Consider the following 13,966-nt stretch of genomic DNA (forward strand, 5'->3'; position numbering starts at 1 on the left):
TTTGTTTTGTTTTGTTTTTTTGATATCATTGATTTCTGCCCTAATCTTTATTATTTTCCTCTTCTTCTGGTTTTGGACTTTATTTGCTGTTGTTTTTCCAATTTCTTTAGGTATAAGGTTAGGTTATGTATCTAAGAATTTACTTCCTTATTTAGGAATGTCTGGATTGCTATATACTTTCCTCTTATGACTGCCTTTGTTGAATCCCAAAGGTTTTGGACAATAGTGTTTTCCCATGTGTTTTCCCACATGGCTCCCATGTGTTTTTAAATTTCTTTTTTACTTTCTTCGTTAACCCATTCATTCTTTAGTAGGATTTATTTTTTTTTAATGTCCAAATATTTGTGGTCTTTCCAAACATTTTTTCTTGTGGTTGGTTTCAAGTTTCATAGTGTTTTTGTCTAAAAATATGCATGGTATGATGTAAATCTTTTTGTACTTGCTGAGTGCTGATTTGTGACCCAATATGTGATCTTTTCTGGAGAATGTTACATGTGCACTGGAAAAGAATGTGTGTTCTGCTACTTTAGGATGAACTGTTCTGAATATAACTGTTAAGTCCATCTGGTGCATTGTATCAGTCAAAGCGATTATTTTCTTTCTTGTTGATTTTTTGTTTACATGATCTGTCCATTGTTGTAATTTGGGTGTTAAAGTCCCCTACTACTATGGTATTTTTATCAATGAGTTTCTTTCTGTTTGTGATTGATTTATAATTTGGTTGTTCCCAACTTGGCAGCATAGATATTTACAACTGTTAGATCTTTTTTGTAGATAGACCCTTAATTATTATATAATGCCCTTCCTCATCTCTTGTTACAGTCTTTGTTTTAACATCTAGTTTGTCTGATATAGGTATGTCTATTCTGGCTTTCTTTTAATGTCCATTGCCATGATAGATGGTTTTCCATCGCTTTACATTCAATCTGCATATGTCTTTAGGTTTAAAATGAGTCTCTTGTAATTAGGATAGAAATGGGTGGGTTTTTTTTTTTTTTTATCAATTCTGATACCCTATGTCTTTTTATTGGAACATTCAGTCCTTTTACATTTAGAGTGATTATTGGAAGATATTAATTTAGTGCCATTGTGTGTCCTGTAGAGTTGGTGTTTCTGTTGATGTTCTCTCTGGCCCATTCTAATCTTTGTTGCCTTTGGTCTGATTTTTGTTTGTTTTGTTTTTTCTCCACTCAAAAGTCCTCCTTATGATTTCTTGCAGGGCTGGTTTTGTTTGGGGAACTATTTATCTCTTTTTCTATTCTGAATGACAGCCTTTCTAGATAAAGAATTCTTGGCTGCATATTTTTCCTATAAGCACGTTGAATATATACTGCCGCTCCTTTCTGGTCTGCCTTGTATCTGTGGAATATCCACTGCAAGCTTGATCTGTCTTCCCTTGTGGGTTAAGGACTTTTTTCCTTGCTGCTTTCAGGGTCTTTCCTTGTCTGTGTTTTGTGAATTTGACTATGATATGCCGTAGTGATGTTGGTTTTTGTTAAATCTAATGGGAATTCTCTGTGCTTCTTGAATTTTGATGTCTGTATCTTTACCCAGATTAGGAAAGTTTCAGCTATAATTTGCTAACATAAACCTTCTGCCCCCTTTTCTTTTTCCTTATTTTCTGTGATTCCTATGATACAAATGGTATTCCTCTTTAATAATTTATATTCTCTCAGTCTTGTATCATAGTCTTTTGCCTTTGTTTCCTTCCTTTTTCTGTTTCCTTATTTTCCATAATTTTATCTTCTGTATTATTGATTCTCTTCTCTGCTTTGTCTATCTTTGCCAACAAGGTGTCCATTCAAGATTACATCTTGGTTATAGCATTTTTAATTTTGGCCTGACTATATTTTAATTCTTTTATCTCTGCAGAAAGGGATTCTCTGGCATCTTCTGTGCTTTTTTCAACTCCAACTAATATTATTATACTTGTGGTTTGAAATTCTAATTCACTCATGATTCTTATATCTGTGTTGATTAAATCCCTGGCCATCATTTTTTCATGTTCTTTCTTTTGGGGTGAATTCCTCTGTCTTGTCATTTTGGAGGCAAAAAAAAAAATAAAATAAAAAATTAAAATTAAAAAATTACAAACAAGATAATACAATACAAATCAAATAATGGAAGCTAGATACTAGGTGTGTTTCTTTTTTTTTTTTTAATTTTTTTTAATGTTTATTTATTTTTGGCGAGACAGAGCACGAGCAGGGGAGGGGCAGAAGAGGGAGTCACAGAACTTGAAGCAGGCTCCAGGCTCTGAGCTGTCAGCACAGAGCCTGATTCAGGGCTCGAACTCATGAGCTGTGAGATCATGACCTCAGAAGTCAGACACTTAACCAAATGAGCCACCCAGGTGCCCCTAGGTGTGTTTCTGCTTGTTGAGAGGTTGATAGAAAAGAGACAAAAAAAAAGGAAAACAAAAAACTATAAACAAAATTAAAAAATTTTAATGTTTATTTATTTTTGAGAGAGAGACAGAGCATGACTGGGGGAGGAGCAGAGAGAGAGGGAGACACAGAATCGGAGGCAGTCTCCAGGCTCTGACCTGTCAGCATGGAGCCTGACATGGGGCTCGAACTCACAAACCGTGAGATCATGACCTGAGCCAAAGCCGGATGCTCAACTGACTGAGCCACCCAGGCGCCCCTGTAAACAAAATTTTAAGTTGAAAAATACAGTTCTTAAGTAATAGAATAAAATAAGGAAAATAAAAAAAAAATTAAAAATTGCTTTTTCTGTATCCAAGAAAGAGAAAAGAATGAAGGAAAAAAAAAAGATAAGCAAAACCAGAAGGAAAGAAAACGAACAAACAAATGAAGAAGCAAACAGAATGAAACCTGAATGAAGTACATTCATTTTCCCCTAGAATGAAATCTTCGTAAGACACTATAATTCATAGACTAAGTAGGTGGAAGGATTTGTCCTGGTCTTCTGGGGCATGTGCCTAGAGGGCACAGCTGGGTGGGGCGTGGGGTAACTGTTTCTGTTCTCCATTTGGTGGCACTGCTTAGCTTATGGGTGTCGATCAAGGAGTGCATCCATGCATGTATGCTTGTTAGTGGTGAGAATGACTTCACAGAGCTCTCTAGTGTCTGATGTGGGAATTTTTGCCCTTGTGGACGTGCATTTAAGTGCCTCTCCTTGGTCTCAGGCCTCTATCTGCTCCTTGCCTTCACCCTGTCTGTGTCCAAGCTGTGTCCCTTCCAGGTGGCACCTCCCTCCCGAGTTTTATCTCACACAGAGCTGTGTTTCAAAACCCCTCACTTCAGAGATCCCTGTGGCTTGGACCCATGCTAATGCTTTGGGGAAGGGTGTCCACAGAAAACATTTGCACGATCCCACAGCAGCAGAGTTTATGGTGAATCACAGCACATATCCTGTACAGGTCATGGTGCACTCTGGCATCTTTGTTTCAGTACTACAGCTACATGGTAGCTCTCTGGGATATGCCAGGAATTTTGCCCATGGGCAAGCCTATGGCCTCTACCAAGTACACTCCAATCAGGAGAACCACCACTTTTCACCAGGTGGCACATGGACCCCTCAAACCATGCTTCCTGCTCCTGGGGATTCACCTGACTTACTCACCAGAGCACTGCCAAGCACTGAGTTTCTGAAGGACAGAAACTTCAGATTCTGTCCTATTATAGAATATAGCTATATATAGAATCCTGGTGGTATTGAAATCCCCTCCTTTCTTCCATCAGTGGTTTTTGTGAACAGATTTCTTGTCTAGTCCCATGCGAGTGTTTTCACTCTTTCTTTCTCTCCAGCTACTTTTGGGGGGAGTGCTTTTGTTGCATGATCCTGATGTGCTGCCTTCTCCCCAGTCCTCTCTCTGCAAAAATGGCTTCCTACCCTCTACGGCTCCTCAGCTTTTCTCCCCCCAGTCCACCTCTCCACACCATGTACCTGCTAAGTTCTCTGATTCAAATTATACAGATTGTTGCAATAATTCTCAGATCAATTTCCTAAGTGTTCAAAATGGTTTGATGCTGATCTAGCTGTGTTTCAGGGACAAGACAAGCTCAGAGTCCCCTTACTGCTCTGCCATCTTAACTCCTACCTGTCTGGGAAACTCTTTATCTCTCCTTCTATTCTAAATGGCAGCATTGCTGGATAAAGTATTCTTGGCTGCGTATTTTTCCCATTTACTTTGAATATATCATGCCACTCCCTGCTAGTCTGCCAAGTTTCTGCTGATAAGTATGCTAACCTTATTTGTCTTCCCTTATGACTTAGGGATTTCTTTTTCCTTGCTGCTCTCAGGATTTTTTCCTTAACTCTGTATTTTGCAAATTTTTCTACAATATGTCTTGGTGTTGCCCTGCTTTTGTTGACTATGGTGGGAGTTCTCTGTGTGTCCTTGACTTGAATGTTTGTTTCCTTCCCCAGATTAGGGACATTTTCCACAATAATTTGCTCAAATAAGTTTCTGCCCCTGTTTTCCTCTCTTCTTCTGGCACTCCTGTGATACAAATGTTATTACGTCTTATGGAGTTGCTGAGTTCCCTGTGTCTACATTCTGATCTAATGTTTTCTTTCCCTATTCTTCTCAGCTTTATTATCTTCCATAATTTTATCTTACATTATCACTTACTCATTCCTCTGCTTCTTCCATTCTCATGGTCATTTCTTAGAGTCGGTTTCACATCTCAGTTATAGCATTTTTTATTACTGTCTGACTAGTTTTTAGATCTTTTATCTCTGTGTTAAGAGACTCCTTGGTGTCTTCTATGCTTTTCTCAAGCCCAGCTATATCCTTGTGATTGTTGTTTTAAATCCTGGTACAGGCATATTACTTATATCTATTTTGATTAGATCTCTGGCTATGACCTTTTCTTATTTTTTGTTTTGTGATCCATTTCTCCATCTTGGCACTTTGCTTTAGTCTCTGTTTTCTCTGTGTTAGGAAAGCCTGTTATATTTCCTGCTTCTGAGAGTAAAGGCTATATTAAGAAGATGCTATATACTGACCCCGGCTTGGCGCTCCAGGAAGTGTTTCTGGTGTGCAGTTTGTATACTCTGCTTTTGTGTTTTAACTGCTCTTTCCCTCACGTCAGTCCTCTGCAGTTTCACCTTGTCTGTACTGGGTTGTGTTTGGGCCTTGCCCAGTGTGTGGTGAGTTTTAACTCGGTGTGTTTTGGTCTGCTTGTTCAAAAGGCCAGATCCATTTTCCACTAGAGCTGAAGTTTTGCATCACTCCGTTGTCAGTAGACTTGGTAGGTGCAAGGGGTTTGTGCTCGTCTTCTAGCAGAGGGACCTGCTTCTGCTCTGGCTCTCAGGCACAATTGCACTCATGAAAAAGCACCTGCAGAGCCTACAGGGGCGAGTCTTGGAGTAAGTGGCTCAGGCCTCTAATGTGTGTGCTGTGTTGCTCACTTAAGTCTGTCTGTGCTGATAGGTGAGGAATTAATATAGTTTCAGCCCACTGTCTTCCTGCAGAGGCGTTTGCGCCCACTGATGTTCAGGAAACCCTCACTGAAGATCGAACAATCTCCCCTCCTGTGTCCCAGGAATCCCTCAGATCTCTCTGCCTTCACCCATTCTGTGTCTGAGCCTTTTGCCCACCCAGCATCATGGTCCTGTGCTGGACACAACCTGTGCTGAGTTTCAGAACTCCAAAGGGACCTGGCATGGTTGGCCCTGCACTAATCATCTGGGGTGGGGTCTCACTACACTGTGGCTGGTGCCTGCTTGTCTCAAAAGGGCAGTCACAGAATGTGCGGCCACTTGGAGTATGGTAAAGCACAGCGAAAGGCTGATTTTCAGGTTACCTGGTCTCAGCAGGTGTCTCTGCTCCTATTGGAATGAATAGGGTAGCTCAGTGGCACCCGCTGCCAGTGCCACCTCTCTCAAATTCACTGTAAGGAGGAGATCTGTCTGTCCCAGTGTGGCCCAGGGTATCTGCAGACCATCTGTCTTCTCCCAGGCCGCTGCCCTCCCTCTCAACAGAAGCACATCTGTGCTGGTCAGGTTCTGTCTCTGGTCATGGCATGGACTTCTAAAACTTCTGACTTTGAGTTCCACTGCTTGGAAAAACTTGGCAATAGTCAGCCCCAAATGTTTTGCTTCTCAGTGGTTTTGGGGAAGTGTTTTTCTTGTACAGTGCCCTGCATGCACATGCTTTCTCACATGTGCTCGCTGTCTCTGAATCTCTTTCCTGTGTGATCAGGGCTCCTTACCCCCCACAGCACCCATGATTCTTTTCTCGGTAATCACTTCTCTGCACCTCCTCCCTTGCACAGTGTGGCCTCTTTTATCCCTGTAGTTGTGCAGTTTGTTCTCTCAGTCCTCAGATTCATTTCTTGGGTGTTGGAATGGATTTGATATTAGACTAGCTATGTTTGATGGACAAAGTAAGTATAGGGTCCCCCTACTACTCTGACATCTAAATCCTGTCCTACTCCAGGAGTCTTAACAACTATGTACAGAAAGTTTTTGGAGGCATGGGGGCACACAGGAGCTTAGATAGTGAGAGTGGTGGAAACCCTGACTCTATAGGCCTGGATCTGCTGCTCGAAAATAGGAGAGGCTGAGAAGATGGCAAGTTGTCTACTGACCCCTGAGAACCTCCCAGTCTGAGGTCCATGGGAAGTGCTTCAGATTTCCTATCCCTGAAAGCTGGGTTCCCTTTCTGGCATAGCATGAGAAATACCTTGCCTTCCCTGAGGTCAGATCTCCTGTGCCCTAGTAGACTCTAGCACAGAGGCTGATGGAGTCCATGTTCACCAAATGAGGTTGTAGTGAATCTCTAATGCAGTGAACTCCCAAGTCCAAGGGTAGGTCTGTAGAGAAATAACCTTTGCGGTAAAGCTTGTGTCTTCCCTCTGGTTTGAGATTCTTCTCATGTGGAGGTTGGGCCAGAGTGACACAGGGCAGCAGTAGAGCCCACCTTCCTTGCCCGTCCATTCTCATAGCCAGTGATGTGCGTCACTGCCCCTTCTGCATCCTACTAGAGGGCTTCCTGTGACAGCTGAACACTACTGAAAGTCCTCATTATGGCCGATAGAGCCCTGTGGGTCCTGGTCCTGGCAGCCTGTGCTCTGCTCTCCTCCCTTTACTACATCTGAAGTCTCACTGACCTCCTTGCTGTTCACAGTTATCAAGTCCCTTCAGGCTCAGGGCCTTATGCCTACAATTATTTTTCTCTGCCTGGGACACCCTGTTTCTAGCTGTCTGTAAGGCTCCCTCCCTCTTTTTTCAGGCCACCTGTCTGGGAGCCTTCACTTATCATCCATCTAAAATAGTAACCCCAGTCCTACTCCTTTGCTAGATTCTCTGCCCATTGTCCAGGATGGCCCCCATCTTGCATAGCTACTTGTGTGCTGAACTGTCATCTTTCACCTCCAGGTAGACAAGTGCTGTGCAGGTCAGGAGCGGAGTGTGTCCATTGCCAGTTACTGGGAAGTGCCTGCTCGTGGTTGGTGCTCATTAAATATAGGTATCTCTTGTCATCCATTTAGATCCTAGTGCACAGGGAGAGTTAGGATAGACAGGGTTTCCATGTTTTCTAAATCTGTTTGGCTTCTGAATTGCAACTAGTGTATAGTAAGATGTCTGATACTGAGGAAACCATCTGAAAATTTGTCTGAATCTGTTCAGGTCCTGATATTGGGTAGTAAGAGGTCAAGTAGGGAGAGCTTGGAATTTGGGAGGGAGGAACCTTATATTTGCCAAATTAATAAGGGAAAGGGAAGACAAAGGTAAGACTGAAGCATGAAAGTAGAGCTGCTGGGGCCAATGAATCAGAAGACATCAGTGGATGTCACTTCAGCAGCCTAGGCTTCCTTTTTGGTGGTTACTGTCATTTGGGTAATGACAGTGGCACCTGTCATTTATCAGTAAAGGGAATTCTGTATTCAAGACACATTAAGAAGGAAGGAGGTATGTAACATTTCTTTGTTGTTGTTACCTACTTTTTATTTAAATATAGTTAGTTAATATACAGTGCAATATTGGTTTCAGAACTAGAATTCAGTGATTTACAAAGTTGGCATTTTTTTTCCCTAAGATTTTATTTAAATTTAAGTTAGTTAACATATAGGTGTATCAGAAGTAGAATTTAGTGATTTATCACTGACATATAACACCCAGTGCTCATCACAAGTGCCCTCCTTAATACCCAACACCAATTTAGCCTATCTCCCACCATCAGCCCTGTTTGTTCTCTGTTGTTAAGTCTCGTGTGGTTTCTTTTCTTCTCCTTCTTCCCTCCATTCCCATATGTTCATCTGTTTTGTTTCATACATTCCACATATAAGTGGAATCATATAATGTTTGTTTTCTCTGATTGACTTATTTCTTTTAGCAAAATATATTCTAGCTCCATCCACGTCATTGGAAATGGCAAGATTTCATTCCTTTTGATGATAATATTCCATTGTATGTATGTATGTATATATATGTATACATATACACCACATCTTTTTTTAATATTTTTTTAATTTACATTCAAATTAGTTAGCATATAGTGCAACAATAATTTCAGGAGTAGATTCCTTAATGCCCCTTGCCCATTTAGCCCATCCCCCCTCCCAACCCCTCCAATAACCCTCAGTTTGTTCTCCACATTTAAGAGTCTTTTATTTGTCCCCCTCCCTGTTTTTATATGATATTTGCTTCCTTCCCTGTGTCCATCTGTTCTGTATCTTAAAGTCCTCATATGAGTGAAGACATATGATATTTGTCTTTCTCTGACTAATTTTGCTTAGCATAATACCCTCTAGTTCCATCCATTAGATGCAAATGGCAAGATTTCATTCCTTTTGATTGCCTAGTAATATTCCATTGTGTATATATACGTATACCACATCTTCTTTATCCATTCATCCGTGTGTGGACATTTGGGCTCTTTCCATTCTTTGGCTATTGTTGATAGTACTGCTATAAACATGGGGTGCATGTGTCTCTTTGAAACAGCATACTTGTATCCCTTGCATAAATACCTAGTAGTGCAATTGCTGGGTCATAGGGTAGTTCTATTTTTAATTTTTTGAGGAATCTCCACACTTTTCCAGAGTGGCTGCACCAGCTTGCATTCCTACCAGCAGTGGAAAGAGATCCTCTTTTTCCACATCCTTGCCAACATCTGTTGTTGCCTGAGTTGTTAATGTCAGCCATTCTGACAGGGGTGAGGTAGTATCTCATGGTGGTTTTGATTTCTATTTCCCTGATGATGAGTGACGTTAAGCATTTTTTCATGTGTTGGTTGGCCATCTGGATGTCTTCTTTGGAGAAATATCTATTCATATCTTTTTCCCATTTCTTCACTGAATTATTTGGTTTTTTGGGTGTTGTTGATAAGTTCTTTAGAGATTTTGACAACTAACCCTTTATCTGATATGTCATTTGCAAATATCTTCTTTCGGTTGCCTTTTAGTTTTGCTGATTGTTTCCTTCCCTATGCAGAAGATTGTTATTTTGATGAGGTCCCAGTAGTTGATTTTTGCTTTTGTTTCCCTTACCTCCAGAGACGTGTTGAGTAAGAAGTTGCTGCCCCCAAGATCAAAGAGGTTTTTGCCTGCTTTCTCCTCGAGAACTTTGATGGCTTCCTGTCTTACATTGAGGTCTTTCATCTATTTTGAATTTATTTCTGTGTATGGTGTAAGACAATGGTCCAGGTTCATTCTTCTGTATGTCGCTGTCCAGTTTTTCCAGCACCACTTGCTGAAGAGACTGTCTTTATTCCATTGGATAGTCTTTCCTGCTTTGTCCAACATTAGTTGGCCATACGTTTGTGGGTCCATTTCTGGATTCTCTATTCTGTTGCATTGATCTGAGTGTCTGTTCTTGTGCCAGTACCATACTGTCTTGATGATTACAGCTTTATAGTATAGCTTGAAGTCTGGGATTGTGATGCATCCTGCTTTGGTTTTCTTTTTCAAGATTGCTTTGGCTATTCAGGGTCTTTCCTGGTTCCATACAAATTTTAGGATGATTTGTTCTAGCTCTGTGAAGAATGCTGGTGTTATTTTGATAGGGATTGCATTGACTGTGTAGATTACTTTGGGTAATACAGACATTTTAACAATATTTGTTCTTACTATCCAGGAGCATGAAATCTTTTTCCATTTTTTTTTGTGTCATCTTCAATTTCTTTCATAAGCTTTCTATAGTTTTCAGTGTATAGATTTCTCACCTCTTTGGTTAGATTTATTCCTAGGTATTTTATGTTTTTTGGTGCAACTGTAAATGAGATCGATTCCTTGATTACTCTTTCTGTTGCTTCATTGTTGGTGTATAGGAATGCACCCGATTTCTGTGCATTGATTTTATATCCTGCAACTTTGCTGAATTCATGAATTAATTCTAGCATTTTTTTGGTGGAATCTTTTGGATTTTTCATATAGAGTATCATGTCATCTGCAAAGAGTGAAAGTTTGACCTCCTCCTGGCTGATTTAGATGCGTTTTATTTCTTTGTGTTGTCTGATTGCAGAGGCTAAGATTTCCAATAGTATGTTGAATAACAGTGTCAAGAGTGCACATCCCTGTCTTGTTCCTGACCTTAGGGGGAAAGCTCTCAGTTTTTCCCCATTGAGAATATTACCATTATCATTCATATATGACTTTTATGATCTCGAGATAAGCTCCTTCTATCCCTAATTTCTTGAGGGTTTTTATAAAGAAAGGATGCTGTATTTTGTCAAATGCCTTCTCTGCATCTATTGAAAGGATCATATGGTTCTTTCCTTTTTTTAATTGATGTTATGAATCACATTAATTGTTTTGCGGATATTGAACCAGCCCTACATCCCAGGTATAAATCCCACTTGGTCATGGTGAATAATTTGTTTAATGTATTGTTTGATCTGGTTGGCTAATATCTTGTTGAGGATTTTTGCATCCATGTTCATCAGGGAAATTGGTCTATAGTTAGTTCTCCTTTTTAGTGGGACCTCTGTCTCATTTTGGAATCAAGGTAATGCTGGCTTCATAGAAAGAATTTGGAAGTTTTCCTTCCATTCCTATTTTTTGGAACAGCTTCGAAAGAATAGGTGTTAACTCTTCCTTAAATGTTTGGTAGAATTCCCCTGGAAGCCATCTGGCCCTGGACTCTTGTTTTTTAGGAGATTTTTGATTACTCATTCGATTTCCTTATTGGTTATGGGTCTGTTCAAATTTTCTGTTTCTTCCTGTTTCAGTTTTGGTCGTGTATATGTTTCTAGGAATTTGTCCATTTCTTCCAGATTGCCCATTATATTGGCATATAATTTCTCATAATATTCTCTTAGTATTGTTTTTATTTCTGCTGTGTTTGTTGTGATCGCTCCTCTTTCATTCTTGATTGTATTTATTTGGGTCCTTTCCTTTTTGTTTTTGATCAAACTGGCTAGTGGTTTATCAATTTTGTTAATTCTTTCAAAGAACCAGCTTCTGGTTTCATTGTTCTGTTTTACTGTTTTTTTGGTTTCCATAGCATTGATTTCTGCTCTAATCTTTGTTATTTCCTGTCTTCAGCTCATTTTGGGTTTTATTTGCTGTTGTTTTTCCAGCTCTTTAAGGCGTAAAGTTAGGTTTTGTATCTGAGACCTTTCTTCCTTCTTTGGGAAGGCCTGGATTGCTATATACTTTCCTCTTATGACCACCTTTGCTGAGTCCCAGAGGTTCTGGGTTGTGGTGTTATCATTTTCATTGGCTTCCGTGAACTTTTTAATTTTCTCTTTAACTTCTTAGTTAGCCCATTCATTCTTTAGTAGGATGTTATTTAGTCTCCAAGTATTTGTTACCTTTCCAAATTTTTTCTTGTGGTTGATTTCAAGTTTCATAGCATTGTGGTCTGAAAATATGCATGGTATGATCTCAATACTTTTGTATTTGTTGAGGGCTGATTTGTGTCCCAGTATGTGGTCTATTCTGGAGAAACGTTCCATGTGCACTGGAGATGAATGTATATTCTGCTGCTTTAGGATGAAATGTTCTGAATATATCTATTAAGTCCATCTGGTCCAGTGTGTGATTCAAAGCCATTGTTTCCTTGTTGGTGTTTTGATTAGATGATCTGTCCATTGCTGTGAGTGGGGTGTTGAAGTCCCCTACTATTATGGTATTACTATCAATGAGTTTCTTTATGTTTGTAATCAATTGATTTATATATGTGGGTGCTTTCACATTTGGAGCATAAATGTTTACAATGGTTAGGTCTTCTTGGTGGATAGACCCCTTAATTATGATATAATGCCCTTCTTCATCTCTTGATACAGCCTTTAGTTTAAAGTCTAGATTGTCTGATATAAGTATGGCTACTCCGGCTTTCTTTTGTGGACCATTAACATGATAGATGGCTCTCCATCCCCTTACTTTCAATCTGAAGGTGTCTTTAAGTCTAAAGTAGGTCTCTTGTAAACAGAATATACATGGATCTTGTTTTCTTATACATTCTGTTACCCTGTGTCTTTTGATTGGAGCACTGAGTCCGTTGACATTTAGAGTGATAACTGAAAGGTATGAACTTATTGCCATTATGTTGGTTGCAGAGTTGGAGTTTCTGGTGGCGTTCTCTGGTCCTTTTTAGTCTCTGTTGTCTTGTTTGTTTGTTTGTTTATTATTTCATCTTTTCTCCCTTCAGAGAATCCCCCTTAAAATTTCTTCCAGGGCTGGTTTAGTGCTCACAAACTCCTTTAATTTTCTTTTGTCTGGGAAACTTTTTATCTCTCCTTCTATTTTGAATGACAGCCTTGCTGGGTAAAGAATTCTTGGCTGCATATTTTTCTGAATCAGCACATTGAACATATCCTGCCACTCTTTTTTGGGCCTGCCAAGTTTCTTTGGATAGGTCTCCTGCAAACCTGATCTGTCTTCCCTTGTAATTTAGGGACTTTTTCTCCCTTGCTGCTTTCATAATTCTTTCCTTGCCTGAGTATTTTTTGAATTTGACTATGATATGCCTTATTGATGGTCAGTTTTTGTTGAATCTAATGGGGGCCCTCTGTGATTCCTGGATTTTGATGTGTGTGTCTTTCCCCAGGTTAGGAAAGTTTTCTGCTATGATTTGCTCAAAACCCCGTCTAGTTCCATCCATGTAGTTGCAAATGACAAGATTTCATTCTTTTTGATTGCCGAGTAATACTCCACATCTTCTTTATCCATTCATCCATAGAGCTCCTCCTTTCTTACAGTGGAGAGTGTTTGGACCTTTAGCTGGGTTTGCTTTGATTTGTTCATTAAAATAAGCCTGGAAAAACAAACAAACAAACAAACAAAACAAACAATAAAAAACCTGATCCTGTAAAAGAAGAAAGGGAAAAGGAACAAAAAACACCAATCAAAAAACTATAAGCTGAATTCAAAGAGAAAGAAAGCTAAAAAAATAAAAGACAAATAAAAGAAAAAAGAAGCTTGACCCTCCCAAAAAGGAGAAAGGAAATGAAAATAGCAAACTAACAAACATATAAAACAGTATGAGCCTGATTCTAGAAGAAAAAAAAAAGAAAGAAAAACAAATAAACAAATGTGGGTGGGGGGGCTGTGGTAGAAAAAAAGTAAACCTGGTCCTGTTTCCACCAGAACCACATTTGTCATTTTGAAGCATTCAATTTTCAGTACAGTTGGTACATGCAGGGTGCTGCCTATGGTGGTCTTCTACGTGAGAAACTGAAATGGCTCAGAGTCAGTCTTACTCCAGTAAATAAGCAGTTACCAGGCACTTTGAGGCAGGTTGTGGTGTAACTGGGTCCCACCTCTGCTGGGGGCTGCTGTGTTGGTCTCAGAAGTCCCAGTGTGTTGGTATTGGGGGAAAATGACGCCACCCCAATCTTTGTCCCCAGAAAGAATCTCACATCCCTCACCATTCAGGCAGTCCTCACAGATAGTAAGGGCAGTCAACTTGCCCTGCACCACAGCTTTCTTGAGTTTTTCCTTGGTGTGCAGCTGGAATACAAAACTTGAAAACTTAATGGGCACAGCACTACATGGACCTGCTTCCCTCCTCTGGAGTAGAGCCTCTGCATGCTGTGTCAGATGGT

At 39.9% G+C, this 13,966-nt stretch overlaps 1 protein-coding gene across 4 annotated transcripts in view; it reads left to right on the forward strand.

Moving 5' to 3' along the window:
• The window catches only part of PGBD2 (piggyBac transposable element derived 2), a 36,987-nt gene that overhangs the window by 19,648 nt on the left and 3,373 nt on the right, over nt 1-13,966 (forward strand). The window contains exon 1 of one of the 4 annotated variants that reach the window (XM_047879415.1): nt 9,520-9,569. The exons of the other annotated variants lie outside the window; for them this stretch is intronic. Within the exon in view, the coding sequence (XP_047735371.1) occupies nt 9,547-9,569 (23 nt within the window). The 5' untranslated portion in view covers nt 9,520-9,546. Of the gene's footprint in view, nt 1-9,519; nt 9,570-13,966 lie in introns of those variants that run through there. 4 annotated transcript variants of the gene reach the window in all.

Source organism: Prionailurus viverrinus, chromosome A1, assembly GCF_022837055.1.
Source record: "Prionailurus viverrinus isolate Anna chromosome A1, UM_Priviv_1.0, whole genome shotgun sequence".
In the NCBI taxonomy this organism is placed as follows: domain Eukaryota; kingdom Metazoa; phylum Chordata; class Mammalia; order Carnivora; family Felidae; genus Prionailurus; species Prionailurus viverrinus.